General features: G+C 46.4%; 1 protein-coding gene across 1 annotated transcript in view; it reads right to left on the reverse strand.

The window, feature by feature from the left end:
* LOC102421049 (netrin-G1) overlaps positions 1 to 15,842 on the reverse strand; it is a gene marked incomplete at its 3' end in the record, with an annotated part of 118,680 nt that extends 102,838 nt beyond the window's left edge. The window contains 1 exon segment of the mRNA XM_023747415.1: positions 15,795 to 15,842. Coding sequence (XP_023603183.1) covers positions 15,795 to 15,842 — 48 coding nt within the window.
* Positions 15,843 to 25,351: the final 9,509 nt, after the last annotated feature.

The following is a 25,351-nucleotide window of genomic DNA, read 5'->3' on the forward strand; positions in this document are numbered from 1 at the left end:
TGGTTAGGAGCAATCAGGCAGGCAGGGAGGTGAGCGGTTAGCAGCCAGTGGTCCCAGATTGCCAGGCAGGCAGGTGAGTGGTTAGGGGCAATCAGGCAGGCAGGCAGAGTGGTTAGGAGCGATCAGGCAGGCAGGGAGGTGAGGGTTAGCAGCCAGTGGTCCCAGATTGTGAGAGGGATGTCTGGCGGGATCAGGCCTAAACTGGCAGTTGGACATCACCCGAGGGGTCCTGGATTGCGAGAGGGTGCAGGCCAGGCTTCGGGGCCCCCACCCCCATGCACATATTTTGTGCTCCAGGCCTCTAGTTCATTATAAAAGAATGAACAGGACACATCATCCCTCCCTTGTGGGACTTACAATCTCTTGGGAAAGAATGGCAAGCAGTGACTAGAAGCATAGTCGCTATAACAAAGAAAAGCTCCTAGGCTAGAATTGAGAAAAGACTAATTCTAAATAAGTGGTATTTATGTTGAGAATCAAAAGATGAGTATAAAGAAGCTTGGGGAGGAAGAGGGGAGTTGCAAGGCAGGAAAGAACATTTCAAGGCAAGAAGAAGTGTTAGAGGAGAAAAGTTGGCCGCAGTTTTTGAAGCTATAGCATCCACGCCAACCTCTTTATAAAAGGAGGTTAGGAGCCAGCAGTCCTGGATTGCGAGAGGGATGTCCGATGGGATCAGGCCTAAACCGGCAGTCAGACAGCCCCCTCGAGGGGTCCTGGATTGGAGATAAGGGAGGGAGGGAGATAAGGTGTAAAGGTAGGGCTTTAAAAATATTTGGTTGAGCCCGGCCAACGTGGTTCAGAGGTTGAATGTCGACCTATGAACTAGGAGGTCACAGTTTGGTTCCCGGTCAGGGCATATGCCTGGGTTGCAGGTTCGATCCCCAGTGCGGGGTGTACAGGAGGTAGCTGATCAATGATTCTCTCTCCCTCTCCCTTCCTCTCTGAAATCAATAAAAAATATATTTAAAAAAATAAATAAAAATGTTTGGTTGTGACCGAGCCTGTTTGATGACTGATAGGAAGGAGTCAACTGAAGCTGCATAGATGTGAGGTGAGGACATGACCAATAGCAGAAGTGCTTAGGGGGAGAGGAGAGAAACCCAGCGTAGCGGGTGGCGGGGTCGGCCAGCTCCCTGGTGGCAGGAGAGGAATGCCTGGAGCTGCAGAGGCACCCTAGCGCTGAGATGTGTGGGTGGGAAGCTGAAAGAACCCACCTCCGATGGCCCTGTCTTCTCACGGAGGCAGACTGTGTGGTGGGATGGAGGGAAGGACAGGGTCTAGAGGAGGCACAGATTCTGAAACAGTCCTCGGCGCCAAAGGAGGGACGCCTGACCAGAGAAAACCATATTTTATGACAGTGAGACTCTGTGTGTAGACTTGCATTACACGGGCTTCTCTTGACTTTGGTCTAGGAAGTCGTCTGAGAAAATTAGGGAGAAAGGAAAGAAAATAATTGAACCCTGATTCAAAAAAGACTTCAGAACGATTCATTCAAGGAGACCCTGAATGTATAACCTTTCAATAAAGCTCAGGTCGCAAACCGCCTCAGAATAGAAACGGTCCTTGATGTCCATTTGCCACCAAACTTCCTGAGAGGATGTTCACACGCATTCCTTTCCTTCACCCCCTCCTCCTTCCTCAGTCCCTGGCACTCGTGATTGAAGTGCTCAGAGATACGGATGGATTAATTGCAAACTCTTTGGCTTCTTCCTAGATCACCTTCCCTCAAAATTTGACATTCTTTAAAATATGTTTTTATTGATTTTAGAAGAGATGAAGAGAGAGGGGAGAGAGACAGAAACATCAATGAATAGTGTATTATCTCTACCCTTTTTATTTGGGTAGAGAGGAGATATGTTAAAAGAGGAAATTTATTCTAATACTTTATATAAAGTCATATATGCACTATGCACATTTTATTAGGTTTCTGGGTCCACAGCTGGTAGCAATTATTCTTCCTTTTATAAATGAATACGCCTATTATTCTTTTGTATCAATAAGAGTCCTACATGTGCAGGAGGAAGGAGTCTCCAAAAATGCCTCAAAAACCCCCACATAAAAACAACCAAAAACAAAAACACAAAAGCTGCTGTAAGTAGCTCTATAACTCTTCACAGATTTTAAGTTTTTATAAATGTCTAAACATCATTGTACATAAGGGTGAAGGATATGCCAAATTTTGTTGGCCTGAAAAAGTGTACTCATAATTTGCATAACTTGAGATGACGAGATTTATACTCTTCCTTGCAAAATCTTTGGAATTGAAATAAGAGAGGTTATGGATGTCACAACAAATCACATCAATAACCAATAATTAATACTTATCTATAAGCCATTCTATTAAAAAAAAACCCAACCCGCAACCAGCAGACAATAGAAAGCACTTTGACAAAGGCATTTGCTCTTGAAATATTCACCTTAAGGGAGAAATTTTAACAATGCACTTCTCTCTTCTTACTCCCATCGTTTTATTATAAAATCTTTTTGCTTCTCAAAATGTGCAGCTACAACAAATATTCATACACCATGCCCGCATTATGTGTGGGAAAGCAGGTATAGATCACAGCAAGACAATTACGGCGTGCAGGCCTCCACGGCTTCGCTAATGGGTGCTGCGACAAGTTTCAGCTTGCTAATTTTTCCATGGATGGTTCCTATGTCCTCAGCAGAAGGCCGAGGGATTACTGGGACAGCTCCCCATCAGTGGCAGGCGTACAATGAATTTCTTTTTCTTTCTAAAAAATATTTTTATTGATTTCAGAGAGGAAGGGAGAGGGAGAGAGAGAAACATGAATGATGAGAGAGAATCATGGACCGGCTGCCTCCTGCACACCATTGTACATAAGAGTGAAACCCGCAGCCGAAACCGGTTTGGCTCAGTGGATAGAGCGTCGGCCTGCGGACTGAGAGGTCCCGGGTTCGATTCCGGTCAAGGGCATGTACCTGGGTTGCGGGCACATTCCCAGTGGGAGATGTGCAGGAGGCAGCTGATCGATGTTTCTCTCTCATCGATGTTTCTAACCCTCTATCTCTCTCCCTTCCTCTCTGTAAAAAATCAATAAAATATATTTAAAAAAAAAAGAGTGAAACCCGCAACCTGAGCATGTGCCCTTGACTGGAATCGAACCCAGGACCCTTCAGTCCTCAGGCTGATGCTGTTTCCACTGAGCCAAACAGGCCAGGGCGACAATGAATGTCTTGAAACACTCTACAGAGCCTGGGGCTGTGACTGAGGGACGCCAATGAGGTCCTCAGGGCTTCCCCAGGTAGCAAGTAGGAGGAGAAAAGTCCATGATCCCCTTCCACCCTCAGCCACTCCTACACCAAGGGGTGCTCTTCATTTTCCCACAAGCACCTGAATAATTAGGGACGATGCCTGGAAGGTGGGGCTCCTGGATAATCCCAGACACAGAAGCTAAAACAAAAGCAGCTCCATGCCTGACACACCTGCTTAAGGGAGTCTGCAGCGAACACCTTCGAAATGACAAGTGACTGCAGGCAGGTCTGTCTTCATAGGCTCCCGGACACGCCTCCTTCTCTTGGGAGGAGAAGCTGACATTTATTCTTTATTGTTAATTCTATTGCTAACGCCACTGGAGGGGGCGGGGGCGGAGGGCTCCCCACATCTGATGGAAAGGACAGCAAAGGCAACAGCAACAAAGGAAGGCTCTTTGCCTCCACGTGGGGCCTTTGAGAAGCAGTGCTGGGCTGATCTGCAATCGCCAGCATTGTCCTGGCTATTGATTCGGCACCTGTGGATTCCAGGCACCAGCCAGATTTCTAAAATAACCCCCGTTTCACGGCGGGTCTTAAAGCTCTCCTCGTTTCTGACAATTTCTGACCTGCATCGACGCTGCCAATGTGTCCGCCGCCGTTTCTAATAAGCCTGGAGGCTGGTGGATTAACACTGAATGTCAAGCACCACAATTAGAATGGATGATTGCACGCAGACACACAGTTTTCATATGTGAACACACGGCCTCGGTCCTGCCATGAAGTGCAGCACTCCACCTCTGTCGCATCTGATCATGGCTGCACGCGCGTGTGAGCTCTCTGTGACCCTCTGTGCATGGGAGCCTTTGAATGGGGGAGAGCCAACATAAATAACCACGACAACAGAAGTGGAACCTATTTCCTTTCATTTTTCTAAAAAAGTGCATGGATCATTCAGCTGCGCATTTTCCCTGGGATCCATCATCAATAAGCATGTAATCCAAAACTCACGAAAGAGCCAATTGTTTTAATCCTCACCTGAGGATATGTTTTTATTAATTTTAGAGAGAGAGGGAGGGGGAGAGGGAAAGAGAGAGAGAGAGGATAGATCAATGTGAGAGAGAAACATCGATTGATTGGTTGCCTCCTGTACGTGCCCCGACCAGGGATGGAACCCGCAACCTAGGTATGAGCCTTGACTTGGAATCGAACCTGCAACCTTGTGGCGTATAGGACGATGCTCCCACTCACCGAGCCACCCTACCAGGGCACGAAAGAGGAAGTTTGAAAGCTGGACCGCCACAGAGAAATGTCTACCTCTGTAACACAGGCTGGAGGTAGGCTTTCCTTGATTGGCAAAGTATACAGCATAGTTCTTTAGAAACACGTGGTATTCCTTATCCACCGTACTGCAAATTATTCTACATAGTTATGCAAATTATTTCTGAATTTCATCCGTATTTTTCTACAGCATCAAGTGGTATAAACTCAATTTTGGGGAGAACTCAGTATTTCCCAACTATTCCACAAAAACTTAACAGATGTCAAAATATTTTTTATATGAGTGGCAATCAATGAGAGATAAATTACCCCTGAGATGCAGCCATGACGAACCTAATAAAATATGGATTTAAGGCGGAGAGTGCTGTACTCCTCCCTGAGGGACATAATTCTGTGCTCTTACCTCCAAGTCAGTGGATTAATGGACCTAACAGTAGCTATAAAGGGACTTCCATTCTATCCTATAGTTTCCTTCCTTTTTTAACCTATCACTTTCTATCATAGTAAAGTCTAGTATATTCATTAATAAAAACTTAGAATATGCAAAACTCTACAAAAGAGCAAAAAGCACCCATAATTATGCCATCACATTTAATCCTTAATGTTTTAGATGTTTCTCTTTCTCTCAAATCTTTTTTCATGAATTTTTTTAAAGCACAGTCAAAATTATACTATATATAATTTTATCCTACTTTTTTTACTTGTATTGTGTAAATATTTTCCATGTTATTGCAAACAATGATGTGCAATTTTTAATGGTTAGAAAACTTCCCATGAAGTGAATTTATTCTTAAGTCAATTTTCTTAATAGAGATTTGCTAAAGATTCAAAGATCTGACAGGTGTGCCTACCCTCCTTCAGTCCACATGCCGTCGTTTGCGCACATATACTGAAGGTTTCTGAAAGGCATCTATCAGTCAATACTTGGAGATAAGGCATTGGGGGGAGGGGTGGTCAAGCCTGGAGCTCGGTATAGTAAGAAATAGGTGAGTTCTTTTTACCTCTGTTCAACGTTTGCAAACCCGCTGCATTAAGGGTGCATCATATGGTTACTCTCCTGATTCTTCCTTGTTTCTAACGATCAGTCACGTATCTACTCACTGTGCGTTTACGGAGTGTCTTCCATGTGAAGGGGCCTACGTTGTCCTCTGTGAGTGAACAATGAGGCCTGAAGGAGGAGCAGCTGCCCTCTGAGAGCCAACACCAAAAAGGGAGGAGAGACGTTTACCCATAAATAAAAGGAAGTGACGGTAAATACCAGAGGCGTTTAAAACAGGGGAAGACCACATTGGGCTGAGATACTCCATAAGGTTGTCCTCAAGAGAGAGAGCATTTGAACTGAGCTTCCAGAGGAGGCATGCAAGTGGAATCAGCAGAAAGGAAGAATCCAGATAGAATCATGTGAGCAGAATTCGATGCAATCATGAAGGGCATGTGACTGGATAATTGAAAGACAGCCTGGAGTGTAGGAGTTGGTGGCTGAGTTAATGACGTGGCTTAATCACCAGGCGACGGTGCTTGGACTCCATCTGTTATGCCCCCGGGAGCCACGGAGCGCCGCAGCACAGAGATGAGGGTGCACAGCAGAGGAAGACAGCGGGTAAGGCAGTCGTGTGCGAATTGGGGTGAGCAGAGAAGGAGTAACCAGCAAGGTCTCTGGATCAGATCTATTGACACAGGTTAGGCCAGAGGAGGCTAACTCATTGGAAATAGTGAGACAGCCATCGATCTGACTTGCTAATTCCAAGGCAACCATTGAATACAAAGGAATAATGTTATCACATGTACTTAGAAAACGGAAAGTGAATAGGTGACAAGCTAAAGGGGTTATCTGCACTAACATCGCCCTATGTCTCTGACACTCCTTACTCAGGACTGGGCAAGGGGGAGCTTGCAGGTTGAGGTTGAGCAGGGCTGGAGCCGGCTCTGTGAGGAGTTACCCTGGACCATCACGGCATCCTGGGAAAGAAGAGAAGGTAAGTCCTCAGAGGGAACAGAGCGCTGGTGCCTGAGCAAGGTCACAGGGACTCCCACAAAGTAGGACTAGGTGTAGCCTGTTGAATCTCCTGCGAACTGAGTGGTGGAAGTCGGAGGGAAGATGGTCTCTGCAGGGAGGGACTTCGTGCTGTTCCGGGAGTGGAGTGCAAGGATGGTGTGAGCCTCATTTAGAAACGCGGCCGTCCCAGGATGCTCTGGAATGAGACCGGAGGACCGGGCCCTACCATGAGGTTGGCAATCTGGAGCTGGCTGGACCCAAGATGGACTGGCACCAGACAGTGAGGTAGGGCTTGGGTGGACTTCCTCCTTCGGCAAAAGTCCTCGGGGAGAGAACCAGGGAGCCCCGAGTGCCTGCAGAAGGGGGCTGACCAGGGCCTGGCCTGCCGCACTGCACTCTCAGGAGCTAGCACTTGCTCAGAAGCACTGCCGAAGTGTCTTCTTGCCTTTCATCGGTGAGCAGCGATGGAGAGACTATCTCTAACCTCTGGGGGGAACGTGTGACGGAAGACAGATGTTGATACATTAACTCGCTACCCATCTCACTAGCAAAATACACCCAGCGCCTGCAGATTCCAGAGCATTAATGAGGACCAGCTGGCACGAAGTCTCAGGATGGGGGCTCGCAGCGGGGGAGCCAGGACAGCCCGGCAGTGTTGGCAGCACGTGGGGCTCGGCACCGTTTTGGCAACTGACTCATTGGCAGCATCGATGAGTGTTTTCTATTGAATACACCAAAGGGGTGTATGGGGTTGTGCCAAACTGAAGAATAACAAAACTTCCATGGTGAGAAATGAGCAAAGTTCCCTTTGTTGTTTTATGAAAGAGATGAGCAGCTAAGCACGCTATCTGTGAAGGATCCTGGGAGTTGGCAGATTTCATTCCAAGGAAAGCATGTGTCAGACTCCGCTAACGTTTATTCCATGCCTGCTCTGCCAGGCACGGTTCCGAGTGCTTTCTACCACCTTCTCAAAGTGCAGGTCCAGGGACAGGAGCTGACCAGCAAATGGCTGCCTGTCTGTGATAGGATAGGGAGCGTTTGCCAAAATGGTCATTGATTTGCTACTTTTTTCATTGGAAAGTCTTTCCAGGAAAAAATTGTCAGCCCACTACATAGTGTGCTTAGAAACTTCAGTGATTCACCTTCTGATGCAAGTTCCTGGTCTTGTCCTGGGCAGGTAACAAGGAGCTCTCACACCTGCAACGGTCCACAGACCACATTTTGGGGTCAGCTTGACTTAAATACATAACCCCATTTAACCAAGTAAATGAGTCAAACCTAATTGAGAAAAGTGGAGAGCATTTGCTTTTAATTTTTAGAATTGGTCCATTTCCTCAGTCCTATGCCAATAACATGAAAATTTCATATTTTGTAATAGGGCGTCAGTAGATAATGTCGAACGAAGACAGAGAGGTATATGCATATTACTTATGGAGGTCAGTGAGCCATAAGAATAAAAACGGAAATGGTTCAAAGAAGTTGTCTCTGGGCAGTGAGACTGAATGCATGAAAGACCCTCCATCTTGGGTTTTCATATCATAAGTTCTTACTCTGATGTTAAAAAGGTAGTAGAGCAAGCACACTCGCAAAAGCATTTGGTGAAGATCTACTGTATGAATGGGGATGTTACAGAAACAAATGAGTGCTTTATTTCCTTGAAGAATTGCTGACCTAACTGGTGAAATGAGACAGGAAAACACCTAAGGGAAAGGCAGCACGCAGTAGGTGCTCCCTTAGCCCAGGTAAAAGTTACTTGAATAGGAGCAGAGGGAAAGCCCATGCCCAGGGACAGTGTTTCATCCTATGTGTTTTGTAGCTTCTACAAGGAAACTGGGAGCATCGTTCTGTTTGGGAAGGACTTCTTGGAAGAGGGTGGTCTTGACCAGTTCAAGGAATCCACAGGAAGCCATGGGTTCCCATGGGCGAAGAGGACATGGAAAGACGTTTGCAACAAGATGGAGCCAAAGACAAAATATCCAGAGACGGGAATGAGTGGTGAGCGGGTGGCCGAGTGCAGGGGGCGTTAAGTAGAGTCGATCCTGAGCAGAGAATCCAGATCATGGAGTTTTAATGGCACTGCTTTCTATACATTCTGCCACATTTTATCTTGAGTCATGTCTTCCTGGCATGCAAGAGTGTCATGTGAACGAACGGGGGGTTCTACTTACTTACTAGACTTCGGGTTGCTTCTGAGAGAGACTGGCTTATTCAGAAGAATGCACATTTTAACAGCCTTCTGGAATTGAGAAAAGGCTTGTCATTTAAAACCCCTATAAATTAGATACGCTCTAGTCTACACAACAGACTTTTCCTGTGTTCTTTCTCACAAGATACGCGGCATCGACACTTTGTTCAACGTGATTCTTTGGAGGAAGCCGTTCGACTTTGACCTCTGCGATCCAGAGAGCGATGACCTTAGGTAAACGTCTACTCCTCAGAAACTGTGTGTAAAAAAAAACAAACCTCCTTTGGTTTTTCTCTGAATCGTGCTCAAAATTTCCTGTAGTATTTTACGTTTTACTCAGTGAAATATTTCATTTTTCTCCAAAAGCCAAGCTTGCCCAAGACTAAGTAACTTCAATGGACGTAAGATTCCAGGTACACTGTCCATTGCTTCATTCCTTAGAGCAGGTTTCCTGGATTGAAAGTACATTTAGGGGCATTTCTGTAGAAGCACTGCCTCAGGGGCTTCAAGCCACTGTGGTTGCCATGAAAATGTGGCCTCTCGTATCTCCAGCAGCAGGGGTGTGACTGACCAGGGCCTAGGGCAGCCGTGGGCAAACTACGGCCCGCGGGCCGAATCCGGCCCGTTACCCCCAGCCTCGGTGCCCGCACTTGTGAGCTATGAACGATCATGGTGCCCACCTGGGTGGGTTCTAGTTCACACAAACACTCCATCCATGCTTTTGTTCCGGCCCTCCGGTCCAGTTTAAGAACCCATTGTATCTCCAGCAGCAGGGGTGTGACTGACCAGGGCCTAGGGGCTGGGCTCTGCAGGATTCCTCCTTCTCCCTGAATGGGCCCTGGGCTGGAACCCCCAGCCTCGGTGCCCTCACTTGTGAGCTGTGAACGATCATGGTGCCCACCTGGGTGGGTCCTTGTACAAACCAAGCGGCAACATGTCCATAAGCCTATCAGGAAGGCCGGCGCCTCGGAGCCCGCTGAACGTTTGATGTTAATAAAGGGTCAGTTCCCAGTGCACAGAGCTGTGCCTTCATTCTCCAACTCCCAGCACCTGGTCCCGTTATAGCAGGGGTGGGGAACGTCCAGCCCGCGGGCCTTGAAATCATTGGGTCTGGCCCTGCCAAGGCATGAGGGGTGAGTTCATTAAATGTTTGACCAAATAGAGCAGGCTAGTTTTTAAGTGGATAATTTTGTATGGCCCGCAAAGGATGTTATAAATATGCAAATGGCCCTTGGCAGGAAAAAGGTTCCCCACCCCGGGTTACAGGATAGAATGGTTATAATGGTGAAAATCAGGAGAGAGGAAGAAAGCATGGTCAGAAAAACAGTCACTGAGAAGCGAGGTGACAACGTGGGGCGGGTCTGCACCACGTGCTCAGCTCGTTTAGCCATCGTCAGAGAGCACGGGGCGCTGTGGGCTGCCCTGCTGCGTGGTCGTGAGCCCCACAGTTCACAGAGGTGACATGTATCAACATGAGACCATTACAGGGAAGCACGTAATTCCTATTCCAAATTGGAAAAAAAATCAGATTGTGAGGAAAAAAACTCCACTCATTTCTCAAATATTCATTTAGCACCTACTGGGTGTAAAGCATCCACAGGGCACTCGGGGGCAGACACATGGAAAGAGGCCAAGGACAGAGGGCAGCGATGGTGTGATTACCGTTCCCTGGGCCTTGTATTCAAAACAACCACCACAAAACGAAATCAAAGCAAGCCAGTCCCCTCTGTCCTCCCAAAATCAAAGCAAAACAACAAACAAAACCCCCCAATACACACACACACACGCACACACACAAACACAAAACCACCATCACTGTGTTGGTTTTATATTTTACACTTCGAAAGGCCTATCTCAGGTAACCCGAGTCATTCTTAGGGGGGTATTTCATAACTGTAGAGTGCGTCCCCTGCTCTAATTCACCAGCCAAGAACTTCTTCCTCCAGGACCCAAACACTCTAAGGTCTGAGGCCAAGTTCGTAGCCCCAGTTCTAAGCATCCTCATCCACGCCCCATGGCTGCCCCTCCCCCATGGCTCTCCCATCAGGCATCCTTCCCAGGGTCCTTCTGTCTGGGCCTCTGTCAGCTTCTGGGTCACCCACACCATTTAGCAAAGCCTGGCATTGTCCCAAACCAACAAACAAGCATAAAAAGCAAGAACCTGTACAGAAGGGGGGGAAACAGTGACCCATTCCGTGCCTTTACTAAGAAATGGGAGATTATTGATCGTTGCTTCTTGTCATCATGCAAAAAGCAAGCTGCTTGGAAACAAGGGAGGAAGGAATGCGCTCAGCGATCTTTAAGTATTTATGACGCGTTGCGCTCGTCGTGTCCTACAGACGGTTTTACTAGAGCGTCTAAGTGCTTCCGATGTCGGCGCTCGGGCGCTCATCCTTCACGGGGAGCCGCGTTCATTCGTAGGGGTCGCTTTCAGGAGTAGCTTTTCAAGCGACTTGGGGAGCGGCCTCCAGCCTCAACATGAAGACCTGGGGTGGGTGGGGAGCAGGGGCTGGGAGGAGGGAGGGGAGATGGGAGATATCTGTAATACTACCAACAATAAGAAATATATTTCAACAAAGAAAAGGAATTGTCTCACTTATGCAAAAGCATGAAGTCCAAAAAGAAAAGAAAAAAAAAAGTACAAAGTCACAGGGCTGCTGCAAGAGTAAATTACACTCTTTTTTTAAAAAAATGTTTAAAAAACCCCACAAAAATGCTCCACATCCCCCCTTGACAACTTGCTTGAAATCCACATCACCTTTCACTTGCTCAACGGTGTCCAGATTAGGGACAGGGCTCCCCAGGGGGCGCAGCTGCCTCTGAGGGTTTCGGGTCCACAGAGCAGGCACATAACCTTCCCAAGGGCGAGCTCCCTCCTCCCGCCCCAAGCACCTGCGGGACTTCACCTCCGCAAAACGCCCTGGAGGGCTCATTGGAACACATCCACCCGGCGGGGTTCTTTGTCAAACGCTCATCTCTCAGCCACCGAGGACTCTGTGCGCCCCTCAGCCCAGCAGAGAGTGACAACCTTGTGGAGCAGATGTAGCGAGTCGTCAGTTTGTGATAGAAACTCCTCCATGGCAGACACCAAGCCCATCGCCCCACCTTCTGAAAGCAGCTACTGAGAAGGAACACTCCACCACGTGAAAAAGAAATCCTCAAAAAACACATCGAGCAACCTACTTTGGGTCTCTTACAGAAGATGAGTTGTATCTATAATAATGAAAATGTAATATGCTAATTAGACCAAACGGCCGACCGTCTGGGCGACCTTCTGGACATCCTTCTGGATGAAGCCGGGCGTTGCAGCTGCGAGGGCCGAGCCCCTTGCACGACTTTCGTGCATCAGGCCTCTAGTTTAATAATATGATGATTCAAAATGCTAAATGCTATTATTGATGGTGATAAGGAAGCCGGCCCTGTGGGAAGGCAGGGTGTGTGTGGACAGGGGCAGGCGCTCCATAAACTTGTGTGGCCGAGTCGCTGGAAACACCGGGGCTATTTTCCCGAAGCTGATTCCCATTTGACTTTTAAAAGCTCCCGGCATCGCTCCTTGGTCAGGAGGGAATTTTAACTGGAAGAGACGGTTTTCGCTGGAAACTCTGCATCATTGTTTTTAGAACGGGTACTAAACATGACAGAACAGGTCTTACCTCCCCGTAATTCCCTCTTTTTATTAATGCCATTTTTTTCAATGCATTTAAGAGACAGTGCCTGGCCTCGATTCTGAGGTTACTAATATATACGCATGAGCCAAACATGATTGGAGTTGAGCCTGCAAAGCTCTTGGCTCAGATGGTAGCACTGTTTTGACCCAAAGATGGAGAAATATCTGTTTAGCCACAGACTCAGAGAGCCCGCACCGCTGTGTCAGACTGTGCGTTTTCCTACCTATTGCTTCTTTTATTTTTTTAAAATTTTATTTTTCAATTACAGTTTACATTCCTCTATTACCTATTTTTAATTAAATATCAATCCATACCAAACTGTTACAAAAATGGATAGCATAATTAGGTTATTTGGGACTCATATTCACGGAGGCTTGGTGTCTGTCAGTTACCAGCATGCTTTTGTTGCTTTATATACAAGCTTCTGAGTGTATGCTATTAATGACTCATAAGCTGAATCTGTAAAAAAAAAAATGGAAAAGGAAAACTTGGAAATTGTAAACTAAACTAACAAATGCACGAAGAGGATAAATTTGTTTAGAACACACTTGTTGAGCTCTAACTGGTTTTGTCTGACCACCATTCTTATAATTTCAATTAAAAATATTTTTAAATATATTTTTTATTATTGATTTCAGAGGGAAAGGAAGAGGGAGAGAGATAGAAACAACAATGATGAGTGAGATTCACTGATCAGCTGCCTCCTGCCCACCCCACACTGGGGATCGAGCCTGCAACCTGGACAGGTGCTCTGACTAAGAATTGAACCGTGACTCCCTGGTTCATAGGTCGATGCTCACCACTGAGCCACACCAGCCGGGCCTAACTCATCTTCTTTACAGAACATAACTTTCACTGAAAAACTTAATTTTTAAGTTCAAAGAAATATGTCAGGTTTTGACAAGGACAAAGGAGGGAACTGTTCTTTGGGGAGTGAAGTTCATACGCTCTACAGCGAGAAAGTGAGCAAAACGTCGGTATTCTGGAGATGAATGGAGCTTTCGTGAGCCTTTCTGACGGTGTAGTTGATCATAACAGAAATACGAGTAAAGGCCTACTGAATGCTACATGCTGTTTACTTCCACCCTCATAATGAACATATTCTTCCCATTTCATAAGCGAGGAAACTGAGTCTTGGCGGTGTTGTATAGTTTTATGACTTTGCTGAGATGAGAATTCGAAGAGCTTCGTTTCAGGTTGAAATCTGCCTGATCACACAGCCTGAGCTTTGAGGGAACGATAGTCAAGGAGCAAACAAGCCGACCACAGCAACCTGCAGTGGGACTTGCAGATCTTACAGGAACTGTGTCGCAGAAATGATAACACGGTTTTGATCAAAGCACGACAAACTCCATACAAGTGACAGGTCAGACAATATTGAAACATGAATACACCACTGTGTGGCTCTAATTGGGCGCACGCACGGAGCTTGTTTTCTGTTTTAAAAAGCCACTCACGGTTCTACGCCTGCCTTTCAGCTCAAGGTGACTTGTTTTGGGTTTTCACCAAATTTGGAGCAATTCATTGTGCAGAGGCACAGCTTGGAATAACACAGCGGCTGAATGGTATTTTTCATATCGGCGTACGGCGTGTCATACTCTGTGGCTTTTCAATGGCAGCTGAGCGTGAATAGAAATGACCACGCCAGCAACACAATCGCAGGGACCACCGTTGGGAAGACATCAATACAGAACTGCCTTCCAGCTGCTGATGGCTACCTGCTTAGTTAAACTTCTGATATTTCAAGGCAGACGTGTGAACAAGGGAAGAAAAAAGATCTCTAACAAGAACTCAGTCACCGCTACGTAGTTTAAAGACATGATACAAGACACAAGCAGGCGTGTTACTCCGAGAATTTGACTCTGTGACAGTGGCTTCTCCCGCTGGTACTCTGGGTTGCATTTTAAAATATATATATATTTTATTGATTTTTTACAGAGAGGAAGGCAGAGGGATAGAGAGTTAGAAACATCGATGAGAGAGAAACATTGAACAGCTGCCTCCTGCACACTCCCCACTGGGGATGTGCCCGCAACCAAGGTACATGCCCGTGGCCGGAATCGAACCCGGGACCCTTGAGTCCACAGGCCGATGCTCTATCCACTGAGCCAAACTGGTTAGGGCTGGGTTGCATTTTTAATGGAGAAATCTCTGTCATGAGCGGCCCCTTCAGCCCTCACAAGGAAAAGAAAAATGGCCGGGACTGGGTCAACCTCCAATAACCTGTGAGGGAGGTAAGATGACCAATAAGAAGTCTCTCTCCCTGTCACCTTATGGAGCAACTGGGTGGTAAAATGGTGGTGGGGTGTGGGTAAGAGTTCTGGGAAACAGGAGGGTGTGTGAGTGTGAGTGTGAGTGTGTGTGTGTGTGTGTGTGTGTGAGTGTGAGTGTGTGAGTGTGTGAGTGTGTGAGTGTGAGTGTGTGAGTGTGTGAGTGTGAGTGTGTGTGTGTGCGCGAGCTCGCGCTGTGGGTGTGTGTGTGTGTGGGTGCTGTGTGTGTGTGTGAGTGTGAGTGAGTGTGAGTGAGTGTGTGTGTGTGTGTGTGTGAGTGTGTGTGTGTGTGTGTGTGTGTGTGTGGGTGCTGTGGGTGTATGTGTATTCTATAGACAAAGTGGAAAGATGTCGGCATTGATCTGTTCAATCGAATGACGAGAGAGCTAGGATTCTAGATTAATCTCCTGCCACCTCTGACATCCATCAACCAAGATCACTTAGTTCCTTACAATGTTTCAATAGACTGATAAGAGGACTCCTAAGAGAAACAGCATAATATATTATTTAAAAAGAATGTGGAGTTTTAAAATATTTAATTAAGATGTGTTTGGGTCACGATTGATTGTCATTATACCTTATTTCTATTTTTTAAAAATAATAACAATACTTACCAATGCAACCCCCAAATCCTTGGATGCGCAAACAATAAAATGAATGTTAAAATGGATTTGCCCCTCATAAAATTAATAAAGGAAGGTGCCGTAAGCATAACTCAGAGAGACATCTTTCCCGTGGGGAAGCTCGGTGATTGCCTCGGGTTATAGGCCTGGAAGGAGACAAATGCTAAGTGGGAAGTCACGCTGTACAAAACCTGGGAAGAACGTCTCTAACCTGCCTTGCTCAGGCTAATTACCCCCGAAGACAAGAGCTGGGTAACAGGAAGCCTTCATTAGCAACCTCACTCCACTGAGCAGCCAGCCCCACGGTGCCCACCCTTCCTACTACATTCTTACAATGGCTCGTATTCACCACTCATGATAGGAAAAGACCAACTTCATGATGAACGCCTCAGTGGAAAGAGTATCAATTGGGCCTCAAAAATGAGCAGAGGCCTCAAAGGGATAAGCCGGCCTATCTTACAGGTTTTCGGGAAATTAAGAGAAAAAATAAAGAGAGAGTGAAAGAAAGAAAGCCGGCTAATTTGGAAGTGTTATTAACTTTCCTACACCCACACTCACTCTCAGGTCCACGTAGCCATTCTCCCAGAAGCGCTGGCCCTGAGCCATGTACCGGGGAACACGAATTGGGATTCGCCATGTGTCAAAGCTTTGGGTGCTGTGGACTCCCATTCCCCTTCACAACAAAGGCGGCAACTCCTGGCCTTTCCTTCTCCTTCATCAGAACTGTCTACAATAGCAATTCCCACCTGAGCGAATGCGCGGTTTGTGTGAGATAATGGTTTGCGGTCCTTTGCCACCAGGTGGTCTAATGGGCTGCTTCTCACTCCACTCCATTCTGCACCACAGTGTTTCCCTGCTCAGGAACACTCACGGTGAGGAATAAAGTTGTGCACCAGGGCAGTGTCTCCACTATGCCCACCACCATCTGATGGACCCTTACCTTTTTGCCCCCCCCCCCCCCCCCGTTAACCTGTTAAAAGAACGCAAATATGTTCCCGGGAAATGTGGGTTCCACATGTTCCAGTCAACAAAAGAGATTTCTAAGATCTTCTCATTCATGTATTTGTTTAACTCCCAGCTACCACCTTGAGTAATTAAAATGCACTACGTCACTCCTAATACGTGAATAAGCATTTAAAGAAGAAAAATAGAGTCCTGATAAAAAAGAAATCAGGCTGCAAAAATCTCCGGCATCGAGAGCACGCACATCGCACACCGGGGAAAAGTTGCTGATGGCTATTTGAATGAAGCCAATAGTCAGGCTGAGGTGTTTATCTGGTGGGGGAGGAACAGACCATGAGGGTAACACAGACGTAGCAAACGTGAATTGTTCATTACCAGCAGAATAATATTTTAGGAAAGAAAATAAAGAGTAGAGCGCGAAGGAAAAGGCCTGGGAATGAGTGCTAGAAGGTTCTGGATTCCTATCTATGAAAATCATCCAAAACAAGGACTTCAGAGTTAAACTCGCTGACTTCGAAGGTCTTTGCTGTGCTAACTGCCTTACGTTTCATGCCTTACACGGGATGGTGCCTGACACCGCCCATGACCCTCCCAGGGGCCCTGTACACGGGATGATGCCTGACGCCGCCCAGCGACCCTCCCAGGGACCCTGTACACGGGATGATGCCTGACACCGCCCATGACCCTCCTGGGGACCCTGGTCAGTGTGTTCCTGTGACGTACGACACTGAGGTTTTCCCAATGGCCATTGTTTGCTCCCTTGGCCTGGTGATGACTTTGTGTGAAAGGACCGAAACGCAAATGGAAACAACTGGAGATTTGTAAATTGCAGACTGCTTTGGAGCTTTGATGGAGTAGAAATATACCAGAAAAAAACAAAACAGAAAAGCAAATATAAGGGAAGAAAATGGAAACAATCAGTCTAGCATTAAAAAACATTGGTATTTGAGGAGCGCATGCTTATAGTTTTAACGGCTTTCGGGCTTTTAAAACCCAATCATTTCCATAGTGCCTTTTTTAAGACCAGCTTTTCCTAACTGTTTTTTATTTCTTGTCCCCGGTTCCAATCAAAGTTTGGTCACCAGGATCAGAGAGCTGGCTAATTTTTAGGGCTTCCTTGGGGTTCTCACCATTCTCACTCTGGGCATTTCAGGGGAAACATTTTGGCTTCTTTGTAATGCCTCCCCGCCCCCTTTCCTCCATCCCAAGGATTAAAACAAACAACAGACAGTAACAGCAGCAGCAATCAAATGGCTTTATTCTCTGTGTGAGCGAAGATGGTCACACTTTCAGACTAAAGTCTCTCCCTCCAGAGGTCAGAGGTCAGAGGCCAGAGGTCAAGCATGCCGCTGTGCGCTCACTGCAGGAACCCAGGCGCCCCTCTGGTTAAGAGAGGCACCCAGGGGCGTGGCCTTGTGGACCCTGGAGACGGCCCTGAGTTCCAATCCTGCTCTGCCACGTCCTTGTCTGTGAACGCAAGTGAGTTCTTTAATTTCTGTGCCTCGGTTTCCTCATTTGGAAAATCAGGGCCTAAACAGGGTGTTTAGTGAGGAAGGAAGTGTTTGGACTGGATCGTGGCACATTAAAATTGCCACCGAGTGTCGGCTGTTATTATAAGCTGTTTAAGCATGGCCCCCAATCTAAGCGGACACTCCAGTTGCTTTTCTTTTATAAATAATATACAATGCAGGGAGTCTGTTCTCTGTTGTTTTTGTTCTCATTAGATTTTTTTTTTTTTTTGGATCATTTCACTTAGGGAGTAGATGAAATAACAGGCTTTAATTCAGGGAGATGAACCTGCATTTTTAAACATGCAGTGACAGTGACAATTTCTCCAGTAACATCATGGGGATTTTTTTTTTTCTCAGCTACTATTAAAGTGGAAAAAAAAAATCCAAAACTTCGTAGGGCCATTACATACTTATTAAGAGCAGCCCTGGGCAAAACATTAAATAAAAAAGCACATAATCCCAGCAAGAGCATTCAACGTAATGAAATTCATCCTATAAACCCAGATGTGGCTGATCCCACCTGTTCAGGACAACACGGACGCGGCAGGTGGAGCTAGGATTAACCTGGCCGTGTCTTTCATGTGATGCTTTAATCCCAGTGCCTGGAATTGGAAAATAGGAGAGGAGGGCGGATAATCACTGACAATGTCCTAAATAACAAAATATTCTTGGCGAAAAGGCTCCTCGGGTTACGAAAGGCCTGAGGCCACTGCACCGGAGAGAAAGCCTGGGAAAGAACGTTGGGTTATGACTGTGGCCTGTGCGGCCCTTGGTCCTTGCCGGGGTCATAGGGGGATAAGGTAATTGGTTCTGGGAAATTCCAGCAGGTCCATTGGCACCTTTGTTCTGCACCCCTTGGCCTGCATCCCCCCCATGAACATGTCAGGAGGGTTCTTTCAGCTGGGCCCACAGAAAGAGGGCTCTAACCCTCCCCCACCTGACTCCGTCACATCCTCAGAGCATGGCGCTGTGTAGCACTCACACTGACTGTGTTCTCCGGCTGGTGTGGCTCAGTGGTTGAGTGTCGACATATGATCCAGGAGGTCACGGTTTGATTCCCAGTCAGGGCACGGGTTGCAGGCTCAATCCACAGTATGGGGCATGCAGGAGGCAGCCGATCGATGATTCTCTCTCATCATTGATGTTTTCTATCTTTCTCTCCCTCTCCCTTCCTCTCTGACATCAATAAAAATATATTTAAAAAGAAATAAAAACTAGCCCTAACGGGTTTGGCTCAGTGGATAGAGTGTTGGTCTGTGGACTGAAAGGTCCCAGGGTCGATTCTGGTCAAGGGCATGTACCTTGGTTGCAGGCTCGATCCCCAGCAGGGGGCGTGCAGGAGGCAGTTGATAGATGTTTCTCATCTATGTTTCTAACTCTCTATCCCTCTCCCTTCCTCTCTGCAAAATCAATTAAAACAAAAAGAAGTATAAAAAATAATAAAAACTGGCTGTGTAGAGCTAAGCTGGTATATTTGGATACAAGGAAGTGACTTGGGCAGCTGGGTAGCAATTCAGCGTATTTATGATGATGTTTAAAATGACTGCATTGGTGGTTTTCGGCCCTTTCATTGTCTTAGTTAAAAAGGGGGCAACTTCTCTATTTCTGAAGAGCTGACTGGGACATGGAGAGAAAGTATTGAAGAGACGGGTGCATTCTATCACACATGGTCTTATTTCCCCATTTATATTTCAACTATAGGAGAAATATTTAAAATGAACACACATCACAAGGCTGACTTTTCTCAAATATTTCCCTAGACCAGGTTGGGCTCTAGTCTTGAAAAGATTTTTAACAAAAGTGAAATTCAGTGATATTCTCACAGCAATGAAAATATTTTCGATTTTCAATTGTATAAATTACGACCCAAAGTGATTTCTAAACTGGTGTATTCAGTCCAACACTAATTATACAGGCAGATAGAAAATGAATAGCATATCATCTTTTTTTTAAAAAAACCCCTGTATATTTTGAAGTCGATTTGCCGTTCTAATTTAGCGTGGGGGAAGACCTCAAGCAGGTAGCTGAGGAAGGAAGAGAGAAGTGGGAAATTCTGACCAGAAATAGAATTCTCCCTATCTTTCAGGGAAGCAAAAACATTTCAAAGTCAAATCTGTCAGAAATGGAAACCGGCTCAGTTTGGACAATAAAAAAAAACACACCCAAAAGCATAAAAAAAAAAGCAGAACCAGTTTGGACATTTTGACAGGTAAAGTGAAGGCATAAAGGATGGCTGATTAATTCAGCTCGGATGCGATACCAATAGGACACAAGACCTCCTCTCATTAAACCCTCCACGTGCTCTCCAGCCAAATGCACGGCTGGCAAAGACCTTCCTAGTCTTGCCTGACCTTCATCGCCTGCCTCCCTTCGCTGTCTCCTCCTCCTTCAGGCATCAGCGACGTCTTGAGCAGGTGCTCTCTGCAGCTTCAGCAGATGAAGCGCCCTCTGCCTGGACCACCTGGCTGACAGGTGGTCCTCCCTGGGTGCTCCAGGTAACCTCTCTGGGCTGGTAGGCTCGTTAGGTTAACCTTGCAGGTCCTCCCACAAAGCCCTGGCCTCTCTGAAGGCCGGGATCATGACTTGTATTCATGCAGAAAACAGAAGCATAGGGTCTGAAATCTCGTAAGTATTCTTCGGCTGACTGATTGAATGAATGAATGAGTGAATGACTGACTGACTGAATGAATGAATGCTGCTCCAGAAAGCACCCCATGCTCCTCACCTTGGTTCGTGTCTCCTGAGAGATATCTTTGGTGACACGAGAACATTGCTGAGAGGCCCGTGGAAAAGGCGATTAAACGAACCTGAGGGCTGGGAATAACAATGGATCGATCCTGTCATTTCTGTGTGAAAAGGACAGCCATATTTAGCCATCAAATAATTACAGGGACCTTTAGATGCTGGAGGTGTGACCATAAAGTAATGAAATGACTCCAGTAAACAACAGATGAAACCCGTTTCATTAACTTAAAGTTCCACTCTTACAGACACATTTAACATGTCCCCTTTAATGAAGACTATAGCTATAAACCACCCAATGAGCTTCCCAATACACATTGTTTTTAAAGTATATTTTTATTTATTTCAGAGAGGAAGGGAAAGGAAGGGGAGATAGAAACATCAATGATGAGAGAGAATCATTGACTGGCTGCCTCCTACATGCCCCCCACTGGGGATTGAGCCCGCAACCTGGGCCTGTGCCCTTGACCGGAATCAAACCTGGGACCGCTCAGTCCACTGGCCGACGCTCTATCCACCGAACCACACCGGCTAGGGCCCCAATACACGTTTTCAATTTCCTCAGAGTTTAAGAGTTCAACAATGTAAGAAACTTAGGTCTGAGCTGGAAAAGATATAATAATGTGTGAAAGAGCACTGGTGGAGGGTATCAGGTGCCGAGAAAAACACCCTATTTTTCAGGATTTTGAGCGATTTCTAAATATTTCTAAATATGCTGAATGTACAGTTTTCAAACCCTGGAAAACTTGTTTTATAGGCAACTTTATTCCCATAATATTCTCAGCCCCACTTCCCAAGAGAGCAACCTCAGTTTTTCAGAACTGAAGGCTTTGGGGGGAGGGGGGGTTGGGGGGTAGTGGTACAGGGACGGGGGCTGCTAAAAAACTTGAATTACTAGAATTTCCGCCTGGACTTGAACTTAGGTACCCGCACAGAAACAACAAGAGAGTCAATGACAAAGGGAAATGTGTAAACAATTAATTCCCCATCTAGTTCCAACTTTTTAAGTCACGCAGGAAGAGAATTTCATCAAAATGGCCCTAGAGAGATTTAGAGTGTGGTGGATGCATTTGCTTTTTTTATTTCTAGTCTTTGAACCGCTGGAGAAAGCCACCCAACTCCACAACAACTGCTATGCCTCATCTTCTCATTCATCAATGTCCCGCACCTACGCTCCAGGATGTTTCTCTCCTTGGGCAATTAAGGCACTTGTATGGAGCAGAATTACCTCTGCTGTCATGACATAATGGTTGGTTGAGACGTTTAACCATCTTACATCCACAGTGGTTTGAAATGCTGAGAAGCAGGTCATGTTTGTCAATGGCGGACCTTCTGAAATTTCCAGCCAGACAGGGAAAGCTGTGACTCAACCCCGAGGTGGGTTTTATTTCATTTTCATTATTTCCCCATTCACTGGGCTGGTTATTCGTGAACAGGCCTGCTTAATTTTAACCCATCATATGAAAAGTCCTGAGCATCTTCAGTGCCCCATGGCTAAGTATTTACTGTTACTGTTGTAGCTGTTTATGACGATGATTAATAGACCTAAATAATAAGGTCAAAAACGGAAGGAAAAGAGAGAAATATTCTTTAGCTTTTCTCTTCGGGGCGAAGGGACAGCATACTTGGCAGGGACATACGAAGTCTCTTTCAGTCCTAACTGCCCGTCTAATGCAGCCATAAGCGGTCAGTCACAGAGGGATGGAACACACACGCATGCTTAACCGATGCATTCTTCCGTCCCCAGGGGGACAGATTAGGCCAGCCTTTCGCCAAACAAAAGGCTGTTCTCTTTTTTCATCTTAGCTCATTGTTTCTTTCAAGAGTACTTCTCTATTTAAATGTGTTCTGCCCCCGTTGCAACATAATCCTATTAATAATATAAGTCCTTCCCGGGTGCTGGGGGTCACCCCTTGAACACAGCAGGGAACGGGTGTTTTCTGGCCTCACACAACCCCACGTGGCTTCCCGAAGGAATGCACTGTGGATTCTTTCCAAGGAATGGGGGCTCAGGAGCGCCACCGAGAGGGAAGACTCAAGCAGCAGCGGCCACAGCCACCACCACGTGGCTGCCACAGGGAAGTGGGGTCCGGGACAGTCAGGAGGTCCAGAGATCACCAAGCCTCCCTTTGCTATTTCAGCTGCTTCTCCTCCTCAATCCCACAATCCAACAGGTGGGCTGCGTTTCCAGGCTGCACGGTTGGCATGAGCTCAATCGCATCCCCATGGGCTGCTCCTCCACACGGGAAACACCCCCACGGCCACTCCGGCAGCCGCGCTGCAGGTGTTTATGTAAAGAACACACTTCGCGCAGCCTGGCCTCCACGTCACAGCTTTCCTGGAGCATTTGCGTGTCAACCGGGCCCCCTGGGCTTTCAGAAGTGATGAATCCTGAAGGATGTTTTCCCCACAGAAACCACACGGCAAATGGAACAAGTAATCAATCTTCGGGGCAGCAATCCGGCAACCACTTAACGAACATAATACACAAACAAAATAATTAATCTGCGCCCCGTCCCGAATGGTAATTCATCTCCTCGGCTCCCGGTGATGCGAAGGCTCAGTGTGCGCAATCCTGTGGCACAGCCGGCACAGTTTAAGGCGGCCGGGGCGGGGCCCCTGTGCGAACCAGTTTAGAAGGATGCTGACTTCAAGAACAACGTGTGACACAATGTTTACGTGGTATCCATTGTCTGCGCAGACATGTCACTGTCGGGCTAAACCGAAAAGAACAAATGCGTTCAAAGGGGAGGAAACAGGCGGGACGTCCGCAAGCATGGGGCGATTATAGTACCATCTAGTAGACCAACCCCTGCCTCCCGGGGGAGGGCAGGCACACTTCATGATCAGTGCTCCAGGGAATGAAGAGGAAAGGAAGCGGAATGAAAAACACAGGAGGGCCCCTAAGATCTGGCACACACGGGTGGGGGAGAGGAACTGGTTGATCTTCCCCGAGGAAATGGTTTGCATGGGAGCTAATTCTGATAACGTAGGCTGGACGGGGAAATATAAAAATAGCTGCTTCCTTCCTGGGGATCTTGAAGTTAACGATTTCCGATTTCAGCTACGTCACCTGGTGTCCTGAACTTCACTCTTTGTCCTGCAGACCAAACCTTCCTTGCAGGTTGGCTACTGCAAGAGTGAAAAGGAGCCACCGGCTGCATCTCAGGGGACACTTGGTCCAGGAGGGCAGAACAGACTGGTATTCAGCCTCACCTGACACAGTAGGGCAGACCCTACCGAGGAACGGGATTCCTCAAGACGGTGTTTTTAACCCATGGAATCTGAGTGAAGCCACCTTTAGATTGTATTACCGCCCCCTTCCCCGCCCCCCGTAGGCCGGTGTTGAGAAATTTCCATGAAATTAAGACGGTGGGTTTCAAATGCTTGGTTACAACACAGTTTCCCTGGCATCCTTTGGTTCTTCTTGGGTGGGAAAAGGAAGTAGAAACAACAGATGTTCTAGAAGAAAATGCTAAGAGATCTCTCCCTACTGCGGAGATGGTGACCCTTGTGGTGTTGGCACCACACATGCCCATCTCTAGTACTGGGAGTGCTCTCCACCCACCACCCCTACAGCAGGGCTGCTCTAAGTGGTCATGAACGGGCCAGTTGATGCTCTGACTTAGACTTTAGTTAGCAGAAATAGGAGTGGGCAGTTGAGCCAGGGACCCAAACCACAGTCTGGTCTGATAACTCTTTCCTAGGAATTTGGAACTCAGGTGCTGAGAGATGGAGTTTGTTAGTTGTGGGAGCCCTGATGCAAAGCCAAGTGATATCGGCCTTAGCAAGTAGAACCTACCCATGAGCAAGAACATATGGGAAAGCAGCAAAACTGAGCAAACAGAGCGAGTCGGTCTGCTAGGAGAGAGAGGGGAAGGGCCCCAGAAGAGAGCACAACAGCACAAAATGCCCCAGAACTGCAAGAAGTCTCGTCTCAGTCTAACCCCAGATGGCCTCACTACCTGCAATTTCCTGTTTTCGGATGTGGGTGTGATTGCTGTGGGATTTATTCAGTAAACGCTGTGTTCACAGGCATTGGTTTCTCTGACATTCAATGTAACATTCCTTGAACTAGAACTGGAAAGAATCACCAAATAGAAAATCTGGGCCCAGGCATACAATTAGCAAGTAGCGCATCGGTTACTGGGTTTAAAAAGAACTACATGTGATGGGGCTTTGGGAAAAGATTCCATGCAGAAGCGGGTGTCAATGAAGACTTGAACTTAGGCTGGAAAAAAAAAATAATAAAAGGCAACACTTATAAGATGCTTGCCATAAGCCAGGCACTCCTCAAAGCATTTAGAAAGATAAATCATTGGATTTTCATAATATTCTCTGACATGGATGTTATTATCCTCATTGTCCAGACGAGGAAATGATGCAGAGAAAAATTAAATAACATGCTCAAAATCACAGAACTAATCAGTAGGCAGAAGTGAACCATGGGGGCATGTGAACCCGAAGTGTCTGTTGTTAAAAGTAGGTAATGCAAAAAAACCCTACAAAAAACAAAACAAACAAACAAACAAAAAACCAGCAACCAAAAAAACCACAGTATAGGGACATATTATGGCAACATTTCCCAAAGTGGATCTCTTAATACACTTAGTTATAAAGTGTAACTATTACCTTATAGTTATATACATGGCGTCCCCCCAAAATGTATATACCCTTTGAATAATTATTACTTCCAATGGGTTAAATCTGAAAAGAAAGAAACATCATTTGAGCTATCAGCAGTAAGTACGTATACGTACATTTTTGAGGACACCATATATATTATATACATACGTACATATATCATCTGATAATACATATGAACTAATATATAGTGTAGATGTTCAAGAAGTTATTTTTTGTCGTTTTCTTCAAACCTGCCTAACCACAGAACTCTTT

The sequence above is a fragment of the Myotis lucifugus genome, unplaced genomic scaffold, assembly GCF_000147115.1.
Source record: "Myotis lucifugus unplaced genomic scaffold, Myoluc2.0 scaffold_869, whole genome shotgun sequence".
Classification (NCBI taxonomy): Eukaryota; Metazoa; Chordata; class Mammalia; order Chiroptera; family Vespertilionidae; genus Myotis; species Myotis lucifugus.